The sequence below is a fragment of the Clupea harengus genome, chromosome 6 (assembly GCF_900700415.2).
Source record: "Clupea harengus chromosome 6, Ch_v2.0.2, whole genome shotgun sequence".
Taxonomy (NCBI): domain Eukaryota; kingdom Metazoa; phylum Chordata; class Actinopteri; order Clupeiformes; family Clupeidae; genus Clupea; species Clupea harengus.
The window spans coordinates 28,086,378-28,109,827 of NC_045157.1; the positions used below are offsets into that span (position 1 = coordinate 28,086,378).

The 23,450-nt window shown below is 44.8% G+C and overlaps 1 protein-coding gene across 1 annotated transcript in view; it reads left to right on the forward strand.

Annotated features, from left to right (window-relative positions):
- Positions 1-8,518: 8,518 nt before the first annotated feature.
- The window catches only part of bnc1 (basonuclin 1), a 29,396-nt gene continuing 14,464 nt past the window's right edge, over positions 8,519-23,450 (forward strand). Inside the window, exon 1 of the mRNA XM_031569635.1 lies at positions 8,519-8,779. Coding sequence (XP_031425495.1) covers positions 8,753-8,779 — 27 coding nt within the window. The 5' untranslated portion in view covers positions 8,519-8,752. The remainder of the gene's footprint in view (positions 8,780-23,450) is intronic.

The window sequence follows — 23,450 nt, forward strand, 5'->3', positions numbered from 1 at the left end:
TCAAGGTGTCAAACTCCTGAAATATAAATTATGCTTTAGTATTCCTAACCACTACACAAAATATGGTTTAATGCAAAAAAGAAGGGAAAAAAACAGCTGTACGTGAATGCTTAATTTCAAATGGCTGCCTTATTTGAAATGGAATGTCACCAAGTGCAGGGCCCTGAAGGACTCTCCGATATCTCTATATAAAGTCAGGTTGTCAAAAAACTTGGGCACCACGAAATATAATGACCTATTCAAAAGAGAGGGAAAAAAGAATGCCAACTGTTGATGAGAACTTTTGATATAATTGTGAGAAAAGCAAGACAATCAGCACCAGTTTGAATTGTAGCTGCATGCGATTCAGTTTCTCAGTATATCTGCTTGCCGTGTTGCAACAATTTGTCTTTCAATGGGTTCCCAATTCCATCACAGTGTGTTAAATATAACAGACAAGCACAAATAGTAGATAACAGTTTATCTAGTTAGTCAGCATCAACTGTATATTCAAATATTTTTTTCTCCATTCTGTCCAAAGCATGAGATATTTCAGAATCTTTGTGTACCGTACACCTACAGCAGAACCAGCCTGCATATAAAAAGCACAGGAGAGCCTCATCAAGAGCCTTGAAATGCATGCTGTGCCATTTTGCATGGAAATATTATCATTTTGATTGCTTCCTTTTTTTGCTGCATGAAAAATGTCACGAAGAGCCTCTTTACTTCTCGTAACTGCAAGTGGAGGATGGACACATTATCTCTGCCCCGCCAGCTAATTTTGGAAGGAGAAACACAGCTCAGAAAATGATAGAGCAAGGTTTTGAAAAATAACTGGTATCACCCCACTAAATGTTTTCACCGTATGCCACAAGCACTTCCAGGTGCCTGTCACCCCCGATGAGTGTTAACATTTGACATAATGCTATGATACATCTGTGACAAAAGGCCCGAGAACAGGCCGGCCAGGCAGAATTACCTGATGTGATGTGTCACCTCTTCCGGTTTTCTGAACAGGCATTCGCTTGGGTGTGCTTGCTGCAGGCCCCTGAGTGTCAATGCACATCTGCCATTGCACCGAGCCACGGAGCACCAGCATGACATCTGAAACTAACCAGATATTCAGCAGTTTACACTTCAAATGTATTTTAGCCACTGAGCCCTGTGAGAGCAAACTGTCCATCAACAAAGTGGAGAACCTTCAAGCACTTACCTGCCTACTACAATTAAGTGAACACCCAAGCTCTTTCACTGTGTGTAAATACAATCCGTTAGGGAATGCAGTGTGTTATGAAAAGGCTTTTCATCTGAATTGACATGGTTAGTGGTATAGAAACATTATATAGTTCTCTGTAGCACTCCTGGTGGTATATAAAATATATCTTACTACTACAACAACAGAAAGATTGAAATCTAAGAGGCTTATGTAAAATACATTCACAATATTTAGTACAAAGAATGAGCTTTGTAAAGAGAAGTCAAACCTAGGAGCCTAATTAACCTACCTGCGTACTCCACAGAGTATTTTGATATTAGGTTTGAAAGGAGACACACATTTGGATGCGTCTTGAGATGAGAGTAAAACAATCTTTGCTCATGAACTCTTCAGCCGGTTCATTGTTCTTATCCACTGGCCTGGAATCTGCCAGGAGGAGAGGAGGAGGATGGTGGCTGGGCAGACCTAGGTCTTGGGTTCTGTATGTCCCAGTGGTTAGATGAACCAAACACACACACACACCACACACACACACACACACACACACACACACACACACACACACACCCACACACACATACACACACACACACACACACACACACACACAACCGCCTGCCCTGATTGCCCCGAACCGCTGAACCGCACCTTCCCCCCGCCACACTTATCTTCACAAATGCTTGGCTGTCAAGGGTCAACGTCGGGGTGGGAGAGAACCTTGAGCCCCACAATCCCCTCACCCCACCTCCAGCACACAGCCTGGAAGGGCAGCAGAGACCCTTGCAATGAGAGGTACTGCTGTTTTAGTCATGAGCTGCACAACCACAATATTACTTAATGACTCACCGTGGCACAGATTCACCAGTGAGCACAGGAGACGCTGGGGTCTGTAATCCCGTTACGATTTTGGCCCCGAGCTCAACAGCAGGCTAGTTAACAGTTCACTGAACCTCCCCCTGTCCATGTAGATTACTGACGGGCGATATTTACCAAGAACCAGAGGTCACCCACCAAAAAACACAAGAACCCCAAACAAATGCTGCCGCACCGGTCCAGATTAGGTCGCTTCTGGACTTGTGGTACTGAAGAGCACTGGAAATGCTCTGATCCAGAAGCTGGAAGCAATATATAGGCATGACTTTAAGGATTCAGATCCTGTGATATCTACAGGGATGCAGGCTGTTGACAGCACGCGCATGGCACAGGAAGGGGAAAGCAGGGCAGATATAGATGCAAGCCCATCTTCAGCTTACCCTTCCAATCTTGTTATAGCTTAAAAAAGCTGTTAATGTGAAATTTAAAAAATGATTCCCCCATGCATGGGTGTACTTCAAAAGTGACATCAAAATACTTTGATACAAAACATATATATTTCAAGTTGGAAATATTTGATATAAGTGCCTTTAGCATTCATGTAAACAACACCGATGTGACCAAAGCTGCATGATACTGGTCTTTGATCTTAGCTCCTAGCCTTTGATCTGGCTCTAAGAGTAAAAAATGTATTTTCCAAGGGGGGTATCAAGCAGCACGGTGGAATGACCCTGGCAGCATTAGGCAAACAGCAGATTAAGCAGCTCCCCTCAACCTGCAGCAGCAAACTGGACAAATAAAGTAAACATATTTACCAATCTGCCACATATAGGAAAAAAGCATGCTCAAACGATCTTTAAAACATTCCTTAAATTAGTGTACCATTTATAAACAAACACATGAAAGTTAATCAATTTCAAGCTAGTAGAAAAACAATTCAAAGACATTTATTGCAGCACTAAATTAGGACTGCCTTGGAATCACACCTCAGTTGCAAGCATTTAGTTCTCTGCTACCAGAATGGTCGCAAATAACTTGCACTAATTGACTTTGAAGGCAATTACTCTGATGGGGAAAAAAATGGGCGAGCGGAATGTTTAAAACCTAGTAGTGCTGGACGAAATGCATATTGATGGCTAGCATCAAAAGGACGGCCTTTGAAGTGGTGTGGTGTCAGTGTGTGATGGGAGTGCAGATAGGGAGCCCCAGATACTAAACAGGTTCTCCTCAAGCATCATTCTGTGGGCAAGAAAGGGGAGGGGAGTGTATTCATCCAACTTCAACCTTCACAATAAAGATAAAGCCTACGAGCCTTCTTCTATCACCCATCATTCAAGGATGGAATAATGGGGGGCATGAGGGGAACTCTAAGTGCGGTATTATCAACAAAAAAAAACCCCCGAAGCCCTCGGAGGGAAAAGTTCCATGTTGTGACTCTGTGGTCGGCTCGTAAATGCCATCCACTTGGAAGGATAATAATTATGACCAGAAGTGTCACTGGAATGCAACGCACAACTGCCATGTAGATGTTCTCTCGCCTGCTGTGGTTTCCAAATTGCTCACTCAGGACCCTCCTCAGAGGGCCAACTATGCCAGCTTCACAGCAGCGGTAGCTGGGCACTCGCATGTCGCCATCACAGGGGCAGTAGCCAAAGGCCTGGCTGGTCATCAATGTCTGACACTCTTGTTCAGTAGCTAAGCTCTGATGTTGCTTGTAATTTTGCTCCTCTTGTGCCTTAAGGGCTATGACAAGCCCATACCCACACTGAGCAAATCCCCTGGCGACATACTGGGGAGAGATGTGAATTTGCCGCTCCTCAGGGGCAAACATGTGCGCTGCAGCTTGACAGCCAAACACTATAATTCCCCACCAAGACCCCACAGTGCAAGGGGTCAACACAATATCACCATCATACAATGTGCTACTGGGTAAGCCTGCAAAAAATGTTTTTTTTTTTTTTTGTCTTGTAAGTTTACAGGGTGAGGCATACACGGGCTTAAATATTCATGTTTAATTCCATTTTGTCAAGCTGTAGAAATCCTACAACTCTCTGGTTCAAACTACTGCCCCACTCAGAGAAACCTTGGTATATCCACAAATAATGTCTAAAGAAAATAGGACCTTCTGATTCATATTTGAGACACATAATTGACTTCACCTTATTTAACCCTCTGACAAAAAAAGATGCCCTTAAAAATAATGTCATTTTCTAGACAAATCAAGCACTTTTTCAATACGGAAGGATAACAAGGATGATAAATATAAGAGGCTGTGTGTTCTCTGGTTCATACTATTGATTTTTCCCCTTTTGAAAAATACATTTAAAAAAAGGCTCGAAGCCATCTGACACCATGATCTGGCTAGACATACATGGGCAGCGCTGTGCCCTGAGGGTGTTGTGGCCCTGGAGAGAACATGAGGAGCAAAGGTTCTTTTTCACAAGACAATGTCCTGCAGGTTCCTCTCTCCACCATCCATATGAATCTCTGACCTCGGAGTCTACATGAAAGGCGCCACCACAGTTAGCAGCGGTCAGGATCTTTGGGGGCAAAATGCAATCTTTACACAGCCCTTACATACACCATTCAGTCATACTGCTCCACCATCCCTGTGCAAGGGCCTCCAGAGTTAAAAGTCTACTGACCTTCAACTGTATGTACCCAAAGAGAAATGAAAAAAATTGTAGACGATACCATCAGCTCAGGTTAATGCGCTATTAGAGTGGTTACTGCCTCAGCAACCTATTGTGAACCCTTTTCAAAGGCCCTTCCCCCCTATATTAATGAGAGCACTGCAAGGTAGACTTCTCTTTGTTAGCATCACTCATCAAGATGTTACTCCAAAGAAACAAGAACAAGGCACACACTCACTATGTATTTAAGAAATTGTGTACAACACATGCATATTAAAATGGCAAAAAGTGAAGGCAACATGGCTAGGGGGAGAAAATAGCAGTGATGTACTCATTTCATGTCAGTGCTTAGGGGAAATAACAGTAGCTACTGTGTCATTGCTGAAAGAGTGGACACTTCAAAAATAGTCATTTTTTTAGGAGCAACTTTGTTTCACAAGCATGACAGTAAGAAGTTTCCAAAACTTCCCATCATCCTAACCTGAAAATATTCGTTAACCACAGTTGCATCGATTCCTACCCAACAGGTGGTGAATTAATATATTCGACTGACCTTACATAAAGGACTGAACAGCTTGAAATTCTGTCCAAAGTCATTAGGATGTTTTGTGCATGACTGTGCCAAGGTTGCCTATTGATGTCTTCATGGCTGGTGTAGTGTGGCTATGACAAAGACATTGATTGAAACTTGGTTGCGTTTAGGACTGGTGAAATCGTACTGTTGTGATTTTTTCTAGCAATTCTTTTATTTGCAGTGACTGTCGAGCATTAAGGATGTTTTTGCTGCATGAGATCAATTTGATAAGTAACTCTCTATTTGGAAAAACAACAAAGAAGGCCTTTCAGTTAGGGGCCACAACAACACAGCAAAGAAAACACATATGGTCCACCGCCTACCATTTCTGAGCTGTTTCTTTTAGTGCTAGAAAAACAGCAGTCAGTGTTGGTGCATGGTATCATTCAGCAGGCATCTCCAACCCATAAGTCACATTTATGTCTGACCTATGGGAGGCAAGACTGATGGCTTCAGGAACCGGGACTTCCTCAGTGCCCAGTGGGGCCGTGGATGCCGGAAGCGTGGTGTGAGGGAGGCCACGCTATACTGTGTGACATGTGCATTCCCTCTGAGTTCCATCCCCCCGAGGGAATCAAGGGGGAAAGTCAGGAGGGAGGGACACGATGAGCCCCCTGTAATTTATGGGCAAATAGGCCAAAAGTGACTCCCCAAGCTGTGGCTCTGAGCCTTTGTGCTAGACCTCTAGGTGTCACATGAGAATAAAAAAAGCTTTGATGGGAGACTGACATGTTTTCTGCTGTTTCACAGATAAATCAAGGTCCCTGTTAAATATATTGCATTTAATCTTCCTCACACAGAATCTTTAACTTATCTGATGTACCTTACACCACGGTATAAATATCTGAGCTGAGTTTCCTGACAGATCCACAGTTGCTCTTTCTAACAGAGAAGTCAAAGCCCATGAAGCCTAAACAATTCACAGGTTCATCAGACAGGAGTCTATTTTTCTCCTGTCTACTTCTTGAGATTGCACCCATTCCCCCTATTTGTCTGTCTAGTTAGCCGCCGCCTCTCCCCTTCTCCAGCCCTCTGCTGTTATGGGTAGTGCTCTCGCCGGGGAGGAGTGAGTGCGCCCGCCATGCATGTGCTCAGTGTCATCTGACTTTTCGGGCTGGCTCGCTGATCTCCTCTGATGTACAGTACGTGACATGCCGGTGAGAGCCATCCTCTAATCAGAGCGATGAGGCGCGGGGGGAGCTGGGGTGGGGGGAGCGAGCGCAGCCCTGCCAGCGAGGGGGCCAGGGGAAGTCAACAAAGAGGCAGCTGTGTGCGCGGCACTCAGGTGGAATGAAGGGATTGGTGCGGAGGGTGGAAGCTGAGCAGAAGGTTAGCCGAGCAAAAAAGCCGGAGATGTTTGCATGCCTCCGCGGCCTCCAAAGCCCCCAATTACCTCCGCGGTCCCGCCGGCTGCGGGCGGCTTGCGTTCGGTGACTGGGCCAGTGGTGGCATTCCTCTCATCTGGGAGATTAGCTTTGCTCCTCCACCTGTCACTCGCTGTCACTTAGAGCCCCTGATGACCCCTCACCAGCAAACTACGGAGGCTTCACCATCAGCAGCATGTCTAGGGACCTCCTTACAACCTATAGCCTATACAGTCTAAAGATATTTTATACATTTTTAGTCTGCGCTTTATACATCTTATGTTCCCACAACTGTAAAATGTGTTGTTTAAATGATCCATTGTTAACGGTAAGTAGAAAGGATTTAACAAGCCTTTCATCATCTCTTTTCTAGGAAGTCCATTTAATCACCTCAATGACATTTCTCTGTGCCTGAGGTGAGGAGGGGCCTACTTGGCTTTTAATTACGACTGTCTGGCTCATTGGATGGATTACAGGAACAGGTTTGGTGGAAGTGTTTGTTCTTGAACGTGCGCTTTCTTATGTCTCGGGTGTGTGTGTGTGTGTGTGTGTGTGTGTGTGTGTGTGTGTGTGTGTGTGTTATAAGTGTATGTCAGCAAACCACAACTGTAGAAAAGTCCACAATCTCCTCAAGGACTACAAGAGCACACCCCTCTGCATGAGGACATGGTAGAGTTGGGGGAAAAGTAATAACTCTGGAGAGAGGAGAGAGCAAACACTGCTGTGGCGGAAGAGAGCGCTGCCTGAGGGGGAAGAAATCACCGCGCAGGGAGTGGAGGCAGGAACTACAGATAGAAATTACAGTGTCTATGGCTGAGCAATCAATACTGTCACTGAGGAATGGCACTGGTGCAAGACCTAACAGCACCTCCGTTATTGGGTACGTTTTCTGTGTGCTGACAACAAAGGAGGGCGAGAGGCAAGAAGACACAGGTGAAAAGACAGAGAAAGTGTATGAAATCAAGAGAGCGCAAAGTGTCGTAAGCCACAACAAAGAGTGGTAATTACATGCTCCAACATGAAAAGTGTTACTGGAGGGCACTGAATAGTCACTTCTGTGATGAACAAACCTGCATACGTGTATTTTATGTGGTATGGAAAAACACACAGACAATATGACATTTATGTATGATATAACAACCTTGTTGCAGTGAAAAACACCTCTGAAGAATTCCACAGTAAATGTTCTTTCTCATAGAATTATCCAGTCTACTAAATAGTCTGGAATAATAATATATTTGTATGTGATTCTTGTAATTTTAAAGGAAACTAAGGATTAGTTATGGAGCTACTTTGATTTAAAAGTTGTGACTAACACAGATGCCCTCGCAAAATGCATATGGATACTGCAGAACACCTTTTTCCTTACATGGTAGGTCTATTCTGTAAAACGGCTCCATAAGGTATGATAAGCCATTGGGGTTAGGTCTGTTTGTGTTACCATCTCATTCTCAAGCTATCTAAAAGTAGGCTGCAAATAAAACCAAAATAATAAATTTGACTTAAGGATCTCTCAGGGCCTACTGATGATTACATGATTTAAATTAATGATAATGTTGACATTTTATCAATCATGAAACAGGTAGCTCTGGATCTGTCAGTGACCATTAGGGCCTAACCATTGATCCGACAGGTTTTTTTTTTCCATGTTCAGTAAATCCAATAAATGTCGGTTCACTAACTCCTTGCTTACTCAATGAATGGAATCTGGCCAAAGTGAACTTGACCTGGTTACCAAAACCTCTGCTCTTAACTGCCCGCCTGCTTGATTATTGTAAAAAAAAGTAGACATATCTATCTGCAGTTTTTACATCTAAACATTTCAGAGTGCAGAAGTTTTCGTTGTCGTTACCTGTAAAAATGGACTGGAAGCAGAAAACTTGTACATTGATAGGCTAGCCTATAAATCCTGGCTATGACCCTTGTCGCATTCTGCGCTCACCTCATAGGCCAAATAAGATCACAGGTGTAGCCTACTTAGTTGTGACAAATCGTCACAGCTCCACGCTGTTCAACAGAAGTGACATTTAGCGACGACAACCATTGAGTGTGTTCTAGCTGTTTGAACAAAATTCAGGCTTCGTGACATTAGAGCAATTGCATAGGACATGAGCAGAAGTGGCACACTTGTCATGGAAAGTTGCAGAACGTTGAAAATCCTATCGGGACCAAGATGTTCAAAATCACTAACATGGCGTCGGTAAGACTGTTCATATCACTGTAAAAAGGATTTACATGTACATTTTACCTATATATATTAGTCAACAAGTGAAATGTATAGTAACTGACAGAATAACCTATATTGGACTACCTATTAGATCAAACTGCAATATAAAAAAAATGCATAAAATTAACAAAAAATGTGCCCTGCACTGCAATTTGCGCATGCGGTGACGCTGATTGTCACAAGGCAAGTGGATCCATCAGTTTGGCGGGAGTGCTGGAGTGTGCTGAATTAAGGGTAAGATTAATTCATGTTAATTATGTTTATTCATGTCATATTACATCATACATGCAAATATACGCATTTTAAAAGTAAGGTTTGTCACAATCTGCGTGGTCTGCGTGTTCCTATATTAGCTGAAATTTAAGGTTGCTAGCTGTATCTAGGCAGATGGTTGGTTGACTTCACGTTACTCCCTGCTAGTCTGTCATGGGTAAATTAACATGAATTACGGCTGGAGGCAAGAACGTGTAGAGCCTCCTATCTTCTACTGTCGTATTTGTTGGGTATGATTTGAACAAAGTGAAATGTTTTGCCTTATAGGTTAAACGTACCCTCCAACGCTAAATTAATGTATACCAACGTTTATGTTAGCTTGTAGACGTTATAGCCATAGACATCTATATATGTCTATGGTTATAGCTACCTGGTGCATAGGGGCTAACGCTAGTCTACTGCAAATTTGGCGCTCTTCGAGACCAACATTTGGATCGCTGACGCTTGTGTGTGACACATAGGAGTGACAGAGTAACTCACCGTTTAAAGTAGCCCAGTTCAGCTTAAATAGCTAAATCTATTTTCAGGGTTTTCATGGAGGCGTACTTACTGTTAATATTTCATTAACGTAACGGAAGCTTGTTAGCTCACGTTAGATTGAATTTGGTTGATATGCTTTAATAATTTGGTGGGAATGCTTTAACTTCGCCAGCTAGCTATCCTAGCTAACGTAGCGTTGCTGGCGAACGTTAGTTAACCTTCTCCCTTAGCTGAGTCATTTAGCAGAGACATAATGTTCGTTAGTTCATTAACGTTTTTTTATTCAGTTGTCAGTGAGCCATGGTAAATGAGTAGTGGTTTGTTTTGGAGGATAGACTCGTGTACCATTAAAGTGTGCCTTTTAGCTAACATTGAAATACTGATGGCAAGGTGGTATATATCATTTTTGTAAGTTAATGTTAGCTAATGAGTTACCTTGCCAGATACAATACTGTCATATTGATGGCCCAACTAAAATGCAGGACTCCTCATGTAATTATCCATCCTGTGTGTCATGCTGTGTGTTGTATCAAGGTACAGCCACCATTTTTGTCCAAAATGTAATTATTTGATTGTCCTTAGACTGACGAGTCAAGAATTGTAGTTGAACTGTTTTTTTTTATTTGTGTTAAACACAGCCAGATATACAACGCCATTTATTGTACAGAAGACCAAAGGATTCCGGTATGGATGGAGTAAACCTGGATGAAGTAGACCTGTCTAAAAAGTCCCCACCCTGTAAAGTAATCTAATGGCTTGAACATAACTGACATTTACATTTTTTTCAGACTTGGGTGTCCCTCAAAATTCAAATACACCTACATAGAGATGATAGAATGTTTTTTTTCTTTGTACTTTTTGAACATTGGTCAATAAAAATTGACATGATCAATATTGTCTCCTGTGTATGACGTATTTTTATGGTGAAGCTTTTACGTAAAATAAATCTAATTTCGATAACTAAAAGTGAATTATTTATATTGATTATTGTATGTCAGGTTTTTTAATTGTTAATGTAATTATGAAGTAAATAAACAATTACCTACTTGACATTTGAGCTCATATTAGGCCTACTCACCTTTTCCAAGTAAATAGAGGGGAAAGTGAAATATAAAGAGGTAGGCCTACAATTTAACCATTTTTTTTTTTTTTAACCGATACACAATATCCAATCTTTAACACAACCACTTTGTTGTGTTAACGGTTTTTACTTTTTATGTCAACGTTGATCAACAGTCAGTTGATTGAGATTCATTCTTAATTTGCTGTCGTAGTCCAAACAAAAATGTGATTGTCTCCATCTTAACCTCTTGACAAGGTATGTATTATCCTAATATAAAGTAGGATTTTACCTCCTATCCAAATGCAGCTACTGCCTTGAGTATTTGTGTGTAAGAGTATGTGAGTGTGTCTACTCATTCTAATATGGGGCTTTGTGCATGTGCGTTCATATCCATATTACAAGGTTTTGTGCCTGTGTTTTGTTTGATTTGAAACCCTCATTATGTTCCTAAGATAATTAACACATGGCTGTCTAATTATATTCAAGCCATATGACACCGGTGCATGATTGTCCTCCTTTTGTAACTTGCCACCAATTCACTTGCACTGGAAAAACACATGTCTTCACAGGAGGTAGGGTGAATATTTTAGCATCAACAAAGGCATTAGCAGTGTCAGGGTAGTTGATGCTGTTGGGGTTTTAGAGTGCACATCTGGCAGAAGCTGTGGGCGTAGCCAGTGGCAGCTCCCTTTCCCCCGTACCAGTCTCTACAAGGGAGCTGTCGCCCAGCTGATTTATGCTTTCCTAATGTCACGGGATAGCAATGTGGAAACTGTGGCATAAACACCCAAATGCCTCCAAAGTTCTGTGAATATGATTCAGAGACTAGGGAGGAGTGTTCCGAACCTCACTCCACCACTCTGTCCTCAGCACTCCCCATGGGCCGGTGAGATAGCCCAAATCTGGCTGTGCCTTGCCGTTACAGACACAAAGAGGTGATCATTACCAAGGGGGTTGGTGTTATCTCAAAGTGACATACAGCTTGCATTTTTAAGCCAATTTTTACCTTTTTTGTAAAAAGCAGGGCAGCTTCAGGTAATTGTCCTTGACTGAAACCACCAACCCGTCTCTCTTATCAGTTGTTATTTTACAAGTGCATTTGAAGCTTGACTCCAACCCTTTCCAGAGAAAGCTGGGTAATGGGTTGCCGATAAATGGGCTGTGGCCTTCAAGAAAGGCTCAGAAATACAAAAACTCTGGGAACTCTTGTCGGTGTAAAAATCTGTACATTGTGTTGCAATCCCATCAGGCACCATGGGGGGGAGCATTCTAATCCTACAGAGCATACCTCATTTTATACATTTTTCAAAGAACCCTTTAAGGAGGGCTTTTGCAGAAATAATGTTATGACAAATTAACCGAAAATCATTTGGCTAACAACTTTAGCTTGTGCCAAGCAGGCCCATGCTTGTGTATTCTGTTTTGGAGGCGAACCAAAGGCGGTGGAGTCCTCCAAGGAGTCCCGGCACCAGGGCAGGGTAGGCAGCTCTCTGAGGCTCTGAAACATTAATGCTGAAGCTGGATTACCAATGCCATCACAGGCATTGCGCTTGAGTATATTGATTTTCTTTCTCCACATCCCCCCCCAAAAAAAAGCAGTGGGGGTAGCAAGGAGGCAGGTCTGTTATGAGATGTCCAACTTCTGCTTTACTTTGAGACTTCTTGTCTATGTTTGTTGGTCAATTCCACTGTCGTGGATTTCCTCTGAGATTTCCGAGGGCTTCGCTCAACTGACAATCGCCTGGGGTGCTTTGGGAAACCAGTGAAATACTCAAGATAGTCACTTAAGCATTCAGAGGAGCACGTCTGTTTTCATGCTTTGCAACGATTAGGTATATATACGTCTTGACTTTGTTTGTTGCAGGGCAGAGTGCACAAACTGAAGACATGGTTTCAGGGTCAACCATATCTGACCAGTTGTCAGTGTCAAAGTGATAGCAGAATGCCTGAGCAGATGCTCATGAAAACAGAGCATGGAATGCAGTGGTGACGTTTATTCAGGGCCCAACAGCTCATTGTGGTGAGTTAAATAAAATTCACCACCGTTACTGTCTCATGAATATGCACACACTGTGTAGGAGGACACAAGTGGCTTAGTTTGCGATCTGATCATAGTGCCATCCAAAGAGCACTACAGCTCTGATACAGTGGCTTCACCACATCCTGTGAGCTGCGCAGATACCCGTGTATGCCTCAGCAATGCATCACGCCAAAGCCTCTCCGCAGAGTATTAATGACGGTAGGGAATAGCTCAGACCTTCGCAACAGTACATTGCCTAAGGGCTCTACAGCAACCAAGTATTGTTGACAAAAGGCACGGCCTCATTTTTGAGGGAGTACCTAATTACAGTAATCATGTGTGCATAGGTGACAAAGTCTAGACGAGGTAGACGAGAAGATGGGAGGAAGTAATCTGTTAAGACAGAATACGAATGTTGAACTCAAATGGTGGTTTTCTAATTGGTGGGACTGCTAATGGAAAGGAGAATGTTTTTTTTTTTTGTGGATGGCCACACTAGTAGGGACTTTGACAAGTCAGAGGAGGTGCTTACTGACCTAGCCAGGAGTGCTATTCCTCACCCCTCTCACTGGGTCATTAGTCATTTAAAAGAGACATTACTTGGAATTCAAATGCTTATGTTGCCACAACAAGCATAAGTAGACATTATTGAAGTGAAAAACTGAGTGTTTACACGGAGATTCGTTTGAAATATCCACCGGTCCAGCAGTGCAGTGTTTCTGCTGTACAGAGACAGGAGGGAGGGAGGGAAAAAAAGAGAGAGAGAGAGAGAGGGAGGGAGGGAGGAGGCTGAAGAGTATTGATGATGTGCTGGCAGCGTTGTGAGGGCCAGCCTGGCTCTCATCATCTGCGCTGTGAACTGTAGGCGTGCACCAAGCCCCTCTCCTCCCGCTCATGTCAGGTAGCGTGAAACCTGATCAAGAGAGAAAACTGGCATTACACTCTGGACAACCGGCCCTCGCCGTTTGAGGCATTATTTATAATTTAAGACTATATTTTCTATCCCAAGCACAAACGGCAGCCTGTCGGGTTCATTTGAGAACTTGAATTGCTGTGTACGTTTTCTACAAGGTAACTTCAGGACCTGCATATTAACAAGGGTGATTCCGGACACCATTAATGACATTTAATCTTTGGTCTCTGCCCAGAGTTTTTTTTGATTTATTCTCTCCTTTATAAGATGAGGTGAAATATGAGAAACTCATAACAGCAGAGAATTTTATCTGGTGTTCTTGGCTGGAAACCAGTTGCTCCTGAGACTGAGGGGAGGACGGAGCCTGAGAACTTGGCTGTTCTCCGCTGGCATGTTCCAGGAGTGTGGGGGTCGACATAAGTCTATCTGAGCAACTCGGCATTCTTTTCAGTTTGATAGAATTGGAGAGCTTTGGCACTCTTTCTCCTTCCTCTCTGCCAGTTGAGTGTGGTGCTATACAAAGCACTATCCTATGAGTCTGGGGAGCTAAAATGATTAGTTTTAGGTAATGTTAAGAATAGTATGTCTATTTTCTGAAAATGTGTGTTGAAGATGTGTACGGAATGTGTTGTGAGCTACTGGAAAGACATTTGAAAATGTTTTAACAGTTTTATACAGCTACTGTATCTACATGCAAGATTGTGAGAAAACATTTTGAACTGAGTTGAACTGAGTCTGAATTCATAGGTGGAGATTCTGCCTTCTTCCGCACAGATGATTAAACTCTAGTCACGAAGCACCCATTTATGGGCGGCAGGGACGTGAGACAGAAAGCCACATTAGGTGCCTGCCTTGAAATGCTGATTGATGTAACTTTGGCTTTTGCAGCCCTTTGGCATAGGTGGAACAGGTGTGACTCTGCCACAGAGTGGAGCTCAGACAAGCTCCATCACAGCACAATGAGGTCATTGTGTAACATCAACATTCTTGCAAAAGGCCTCAGCTTTTTACAGGCTGCGTTGCTAAAGGTAGCCATCTGGGAGCTGGGAGATCCAGGTGAGGAGGATTTGAGCAAGATTTGCCATATAAAAACGCTGTGTGCAAACCAGCTGTGTGGAGACTCACACCCCCTAGCCAAAGTCTACAAGGTCTGGTAATGTGTTGGCAAACTGAGGTTCTCTACCCCCCACACCAGTGTTTAAAAATAGTTACAGGGAATGTATGCCCCGAGTTGTTTCCTCCTTAGTCACTGTAATGACAAATGAAAACCTGAAAATCATAACTCGAGGGGGTAGTTTTCCCCCTCACTCAGAAGCACTTCTAAGAAATCACTGCCTGCCTGTACAGACCTCGCAGATCATCACTCACTTTTGAGGGCCTTTGTCATTGTTTTGATCCCGCTTGAGCCAGTTTTACCTTTTTTTCTCCTTTTCAGTAGTTTCTTTTTTTTTTTTAACAATGAGACACATATCTCTTTTCCTTCTGTCGTGTTTTGCCCAGGAGACCATCGGAGAACTGGGACTGGCGAGTGTCGAAAAAAGTGACAGAGACGTGTATTTTTGTTAGCACAGGGTTGGGTGTCTGGACGAGGTCCCTTAGCTGTTTTATAGTTTAACCAGCCTTGACTTGCTCTGTGGTGACATGCATCTGCTGACTCGGAGGATCAGTGCGTTAAGCTCGGGGCTGACTGGTGGGCCATGCTTGAAAGACTTTTGGCATGTGCTGGTGCCTGCATTTTTCACCCTTGACTGAAAGCATATGCCGCGCACAATCGAGACAGTGTTAGCGTGTGGGTCCCAGGCAGCTTCCTACACATCTGGCAGCGCTTGGCCCCCCTTCCAGGTGAATCATCTCCCCCGGGAGGGTGGCTCGCAGTGCTGTGGCATCTGCAGAGTGGCAGGAAGTGTCTGAATCTGTCGGAGAGTGATTTCTATCTCCACATGCTTTTCCAATTTCACCAGAGCTCCCTTCCCCCATCCACCCCTCCTTGAAACCTCCACCCCCACTCCGTCCCTTATTCCCCCCCACCCCTGTACCCCCAACCCCATCACACCCCACCTTCCTGCACTTGGCTCCCGGTTATATGATGAAGCCAGCCTCAGATGAAGGAACGGATGGCTGATTTGAGGGGAAGAAAAGGGAGAGAAAGAGAGAGAAAATTATGTGTGACCCTTAAACGGGTGTGTCACGGCCAAGATGGGTAATTATGTCCTGTAGCCTGATCTGCAACAGCAACCGCACAGGCTGTGCACCTTGTATCACGCTGATTATTTCTGACACAAACAGATGTACATGGTGTTGTCAGTGGCCATGTGGGAGTAGCATGTTGAGACCTTTAATGGAAATGAATATCTCCTCACATTACAACAAAATAAATGTCAAAATGTCTCAAATGTTAATTAGGTTTAACTCCGAGCTCTATTATTTTATTATGTTGGAAATTATTTATTCTTGATCAGTAAACATATTTTGAAGTTTTCTCGCATTTTAATGAAGGTTTTGGTCACCAGGCACGGACGGTGTGGGTAATAAAAAATGAATTATAATTATAATATCTCTGCGGCTTGTAAACAGAGTGTTCAGTTTCATCGTTAACGCAGGCAGATTCCAGGAGTTTGGCACTGCACCCTTTCAGAGAGGAATTCTGTTTGGGTTTCAGATTTCACTTCAGAGGCTGGGGCCAGCGGTGGGGGTGGGGTGGGGTGGGGGGGCGCGGTGGGAGAGTGGGCACCCCAGTGGTCGAAGCTCTTTTGGTGTCAGAAGATGCAGACGTGAGTGTCACCCTTTGCATTTGTGGAAACATTGAGCAGCTTTCCTGCGGCCGCGGTGCCCACAGTGGTGAGCCACAGCGGTGCTTAGCGAATCATCTGGAAGCCTAATGAAGGCAGAACTTTGATTAGCCGTGAGTGTCAGATGGGCCAGTGCGCTCGCTCATGCTCGCAGAGGTCTGTGATTGGCAGCGGGTGATGTTTGTGCGCTGCTGCCGAGCAGGTTCACACCCCCATCCGACCCCCACCCCCACCCCTGGGGGGATATTGGCAGAATGGGGGCCCTCCCGCCTGTGACCCGATTTCCTGCTCCTTCGAGGGAGAGCGTTAGTGTCAATCTGGAACCTCCTCTGGCAGACAGGGACCTGCTGGTCATGGTCAAAACAATAACACCTCGCTGATAATTGCCATCCAGCGACGACCCCGACGATCTAAGCCCAGTCTGTTGTAAAGGGAATTTTTTTTTTTTTTCTGTTTTTTCAACCTAAAGCTACTTTTGTGCCCTGCTCTGTATACAAAAGGTTGACAATGTATGCAATTGGGAATGTGTTTGGACACATATATTTCAAATTAAATTTGTTTTGAAGCAGAATGTGGCTTTTCGCATGAAATGTGACCACAGAAGCTTGCGCCTCGTATTTGCCTGCCAACAGACCACAGTGTCATAGCCAAAGGTGCCGTTCAGACTATCACCAAGCTGCCTGTCAGTCCTGCAAGCCCAAACACGGACCTCTCGCCTCAGGCCACAGCGTACCTCTCTACTCCCCCCCCCCCCCCCCCCCCCCCCCCCCCCCCCCTCCCTCCACATGCTGGGGACCTGATCAGGAGATAGTACTCTCAAAACATTCTTCACAAAGCAGAGCTCCAACGACAAGGAGTGACAGTTGCCAATGATCAATGGAACCCCAGACGAGCTGAAGAGCAGTTTCCACGTGTATGTGTGTTTGTGGCTCCTCGTTTCAGGATCCAACTGCTCCTGTGGAGGTTTTGGTTGCGTGTGGAGAGAGATGGGTCGGCCTTTCATCTGATTCGATGGTTAATTGGTGCCTGGTGGGCTTTTTCTCAGGTCAGGAGCGAGGAGGTGGAGTCTGTGGTGAGGAGACGCAAACAGACAGCGTGAGCCAAAAGGCAAAAACCCCACCAAACACACACTCGTCTCTCCCTCTCGCTCTTAATGAGACCTAAACAATATGGAGGCACGCACATGCTGGAAAACAATCTTCTGTTCCTCTCACTGTCATACACATCCCCAGTTATTCCCCATAGAGAGGCCAAGTTCACACCGTCGCATCCGTCACAGACACCAGTTGTCATAGGGTCAGGGTATGAGGCACCAGTACCAACTGGGAAAATAAATAAAACTTCTAACCTTTGGTCAACAACCCAAAGCTCTTCTACCCTCAGATACCAAGCAGCTTCTCGATCATAGATTTCATTAGAAAAATCAGTCTGATTTACTGGCTTTCACACGCTGGGGCACCGTAGTAACATAGGGGATTTCTCCTGAGTAGCGATGGCAGTCTCCCAAAGTGACACCCAAAGGCATGATGTGAAAAATGTATGAAAGGTGACATGTAAGAATGAAATTATTCTCTTTGTGCTTGGCAGGGACATTTCAGCATTGCTGGGCTCGTTGTGCGTGTGGTTTGATTCAGTTTTCAACAAGAGATCACATGGCTGTCAGAGGGTCTGACCATGATGGATGTGCATGCATAGCTGGCTTCAAACAGACCTCAGAGTGTGGGGCCTCGGTGCCTACTACTGGCTGCTCTGGGTGGGAGATGGGAATCTGCACTCCGGCGCTCACTCTGAGAATGAACACGACTGCAGATGTCCCTCTGTGAGTCATTAGCCTCGGTGGCTGGGGGAGAGTTCACTGGAAAAATGTGTCTAGGTGGAAGGGGAGTGCAAACAGGCAGACGGGGGTCCAGGGGTCAGATGCAGGCTGCAGCGGAGAGGTCTCCAGTCCTCCCCTCCTCTGTGGCTTTGACTCACTGCGTACAACACATCCCATCACAGGTCAAGCCCGGTTATTCATGTGCGGTTTTACCCCGTGTGACTTGATTTCCATGAACCCATCTGAGCCATGTATTGTGTCAAGCTTGAAAGACTTCCAGGTCACACAGGGTGGGAATTTTACTCCTTAGTCTTTCATGTGTTTGTAACCGAGGTGTTGATTTGAGATAAGAATTGTAACCCACTGTAAAGTGACACCTTCTCCCACCCCCGTCCGGAGTGAGGGCAAAGAAGGATAAAGATGGTCATGCTTTTATTTATTTAGTTCGTGAGCGCTGTGCAGTTCCACAACTTTGCAGGAGTATGGTTTGAAAGGTCATTTGTGGTTTGCATACGAGGCTGTCCTTTAGAGTTCCCCACTGCTCTGCGTCCACACGTTCAGTGCTGGACGTGACAAGCTCTGAGACTGTTCCCCACTGCTCTGCGTCCACCCGTTCAGTGCTGGACGTGACGAGCTCAGAGACTGTTCCCCACTGCTCTGCGTCCACGCGTTCAGTGCTGGACGTGACGAGCTCTGCGTCCACGCGTTCAGTGCTGGACGTGACGAGCTCTGCGTCCACCCGTTCAGTGCTGGACGTGACGAGCTCTGAGACTGTTCACACCTGCAGAGGTGGAATCCTCTTTCGTTCCAGTCGGTTCTTATCTCAGGTCGGCGAGGCCATGTGCATAGTCTGCATTCCATTCAAATGTAATATTGTCATTACATGCTCTAGATGTGTAACCTGCTTCCTACGGGAAAGAGCTTTTTTGGATGGAGGGATATGTTTCACTGCTTACACTGACACTCCTCACAGCAAACACTTCCCATTCTCACTCCTTGGCTCAACATTATTTATATCCTATCCACCCTTATGAATGAAAGTTTTTTTTTTTTTATTACTTGATTCATGACTGTCAGCTAACATTACGACAGCCCAGTGAATTGCAGATGTGCACACAAGGATAGCATCACTCCAATCCAAACTTGGTGGTTGGGAACTGTTGAGTGATGTCGGGCAAGTCAGTAGTCGGATAGTGACTGAGTGGAAGGCCACCGGGTAACTGTGGCCCCCGGGGGCCTCAGGGGCCTGTTGGCCAGGAGAGGGCGTTCCCCATCACTGCAGCCCAGGTTAATGGTGGGCGAGCCTGTGGCCAAGGGCCACCGGTGTCAGCCCCTAGTAACGATCCCCCGCCCCCCGCTTTGAATGCTAAGCGTTGTCCCCCGTTGAAAGATTCCAGAAACTTCACTAGCGCTCAGGGCTCCTGGGTCACTCGTTTGTCATCATGACCCCTGACCTGTGCAGGCCAGCGTGCCGGGAGGAATGTCGGAGATGTTTACCTTGGGTGAGACTGATGGTGTCCAGGTGGCTTTTTTCGTCAGTAGTCTCTCACTCTCCAGCCAGGGGTTTTCAGGCTCAACCTTTAAACCTGCCAGCCACAAATACTGCAATAAACCAAACCCAGCTCCTTTGTACTTGTAAACACAATCATCATATTCGCGTCTCTTAAAAAAAAAACTGTTGACCAGTGATAATTCAATCTAAAACAGAAAAAAAACACTACACAACAAACTGCATCTAAGTTGCATGAAACAAGACTTGTGCTGTCTGTGATCCCCTCACATAGTGACACAGGAATTGGAATGCACCCAGCAGAGAGAGGGGTATTGATTAGTCCTCTCAGGCTTCTTCTGCACAGCTGTGTGGATGCACTCCTCTGTTAACTGACCCTGCGGCCGCACCCCCAGCCCCCGAGCTTAACTGCAGGGCAAAGAGTGGCGTCCATAATGGACAAACCAAAACAGTGTCATCTATCACTCGATCATTGGCTCTCCCAGGATGGCTTTTTGAAGTGCTCTCTCTGGCTGGAACTTCTGGAAAGTTTTTTCCCACCACCTCCTCCCCCACCCTGGCCCCCACTAAAGGGGCCATTAAACACCGTTGTAATGCAAACAGTAATTCTAAAGAGACCAAACAGGTGTCAGATACTAGGGGATGGTGCCTCTAATGTAGCCATTACATGAAGCGAGGGCAGATTATCATAAAAGCATCGCTCTCCTAATGTGGACACGTCTGATCAATACCAGACAGGCGGGATGGAGAGGCCAGGAAGGGAGCGGGGTGGGGTGGGGTGGGGTGGGGGAGTGCTTGTATTAATCTTTCTCCATTCTCCGGTGACCTGATCATCACACTGTCCTCACCAAGACAGCACAACACAAACGGAATAACACACTTAGAAGGTGCAGATACTGGTGGTAGCAACACTTAAGTTACCGTAAGACACACTCACACTAAGTCAGAGAGGGGAACCACCCATCAAGTACAAGCTTGACTTGGGACTAGACGCTGTCAGCAGAGCAGTGCCACTAAAAGTGACTCATTTCCTGTCTCTTAGTCAACATTATCTCCTGCGCTGTTCGGCTGCATTGCAAAATCAATACTAATCCACTGCTGGAGTTTGAAGTGTTAATCTTTAGCACGCTTCGGTTGCTCAGGAGATACCTGCTGTTACCCTGCATGGCCTTTATGTCCAGCGCCGTGTCGGAGAGATGTCACTCTTCCAGATGGATCTCGCTAATCATTCTAATTTAATCCCGTATTCCATCGGTAACTTGCGCATCGAAACCGGGTAGCGTTTCCTCCAGTGTCTCCAAAGTGTGAGATCAAGTGAGACTCGGCCTGTTTCATCAGTCACCTTTTGCGCCGCACATTAGAATCCGCAGTACACCCTCACTCGCACACATTATTGTATTTGGTGTGTTTTCGAAAACCCAGTCTCTCTGGGAATGTTCTGACCTGCGGGTCTGCGTGGTACCTCTCAGCACAGTTGATATTTTTAGAGCTCGGACTGTGAAATTAGCCACCCTTTTTACTTGCGTGTGGAGTGCACTCAGAGGACGCCCATGCTTTTACTCACTCAGTTTTGTATTAAACTGATCGTCATTAAAGCGCCATGAGCCCTCTCATCAGAGCTGAAGCGTGCGGGGAAGCCTTTTTAATACGCCTCGTGTCGGAGGAGTGCACTTGAAACAGAAATGCCATTTTCGTTTCCAACACACCACGTGAAACAATGACTATATTGCACCGAGCACCCGTCGTGTTTTTATGTCAACTTTTTAGTATCCAGCATATCAATGGCTGAAACTGTAACCAAGCCTGATCGCACTGGTCAATCTGAAACAACAGTGATACAACATTCATGTAATTTGTTATCATGGCTCCTCTGTATCAAATAACTGATTTCAAGGAATTCATCTCTACAATAACTCATTTGGAATTTGATGTTGTTCCTCCTCTGCAATATGATTTAGATTGACCTTGTACAGTTGCTTCCACTGAAGAATGAGCCAAAATCACCGGTAAATTCCAATCATTTTGAGGTGAGGCCGGTGCCTGGTACCACCGCTGACATTGGCCCCTGAGAAGAGGCAGTAACAGGTCCCCCCTTTGGCCTTTTTATTGTCAGTTAAAAGTGAAGGCAGACACATGGATGTCTTTACAATGTGCAGAGTGGCTTGAACGCCAGCCGGCCTTGTCTGGGCAGGTTTGCTGCATGCACCTCCAATGACATGTCTCTGCATTTCCAACACAAATCCAGACAGAGTCCTCTCATAATCCGTGGCAGAAATGGTGCAATTGTGTAGCTGGGGACTTTGCAATAGTCCTTGTTTCACCAGTGTGGTTCCCTGACATTAACCTTGTACATGTTTGTGCGGTCTGCTTGATCACTAAGTAGACATTTTGTTCCACTACAACAAAACAGTCAACTTCTGTATATTTGTATTTCAAAAACAGTGATTTGGCATTTTTTTAAATTGATTTGGTGGTGATAGTTCCTAAACAAACCATACTTGCTATTCTTTCAAATGTGATCATCTGATGAATAGTAAATTTTTTTTTCTTACATCATCTTCTGAAGAACATAGACAGGGAGTGCAGATGTGAACATGGCTGTTTCCCCAAGTGGGCACAAAACAAACATTTAAATAGCCACCTAGACCTGTCGGGATAAACATGCACTGATGCATTACGCCCCACCGTGAACACTGCCCTGGAGGGAGGCACCCATCTTGGAGTAATTCTGTTTAAAAACAGCAATTTTACATCCAGAAGCCTCTTAATCCCAGCAATTTCTTGGGATTGATTTTGTATGCATCCCTTGGGTGTGGAATAAATAAAATGTTTCTGGCATCTTTTCTCGACAGGACAACCACTTCAATCTTGTGCTACATGCCCGGTTGAAAAGCATCCCGAGTGTAACCTCATAAAAATTTTCTTCTGACAAAATAAAAGCTTTGATCTTCAGTAAGTGATGCAGTTTTAATTGAATATTTCAAGGTTTATTAGTTACACATTAAATAGGTATGGCCTGGTCTGGGTCTGTTGATAAAACTTGAAAAGAGATGAAGATTCGGGCCCATTAGATTCCCTAACTGCCTCATGGTGGTGTTCCTCTCCCAATTACAGAGCCCCTGCAGTTAGTCAAAACATACCTGTTAAAACCTGCATTGTAATTTGTGGATTAAATGCCGCGCCTAATGGGTTGGAGCCGTGGTGGAGGAGCCCTCCTCTCCGCTCCTCGCTCTCCTCCTCCGGGCTGCTTCGCTCTGGCCTTCTCTCCCTGCTCAGTGGTCGTCCTCCTTTTCTTCCACTTGCGAGAGGATGTTTTTACAGCTTCTCATATGAAGTTGAAGTAGTGGAATGGTCTGACCTCCACTACATTATCGTGCCAATCAGAATATCCCGTTTTAGCCACAGAACCCATTTGACCATTGTTTTCAATTCCATTTATCTTGGAAATGTGTACTTAGGTCCAATTAGAGAGGAAAATGGGGTAATGTCATAAGATTTTTTGTCATAAACTCAACACCTTGATAGGTGGGCTTTGGTTTTTGATTCTGAGTGATTTAGGTCTCCTGTGCTTCTTCACAGTAAACTTTAATTTTTTTTTTAAATCTTTTTTCCATATTTTCCCATCACAGCCCTCACACCTCTTCTACTTGCTAAGTGTGTATTTTGTGCCAGGTGTGATTTGGACAGTGGCCGTTTGAGCCTCGTGATTTAAATAAGCACGTCCTTTTGTGATTGCTGATAGTGACACACTTAAGGAAAAATAAAATCACCGGCAACTGA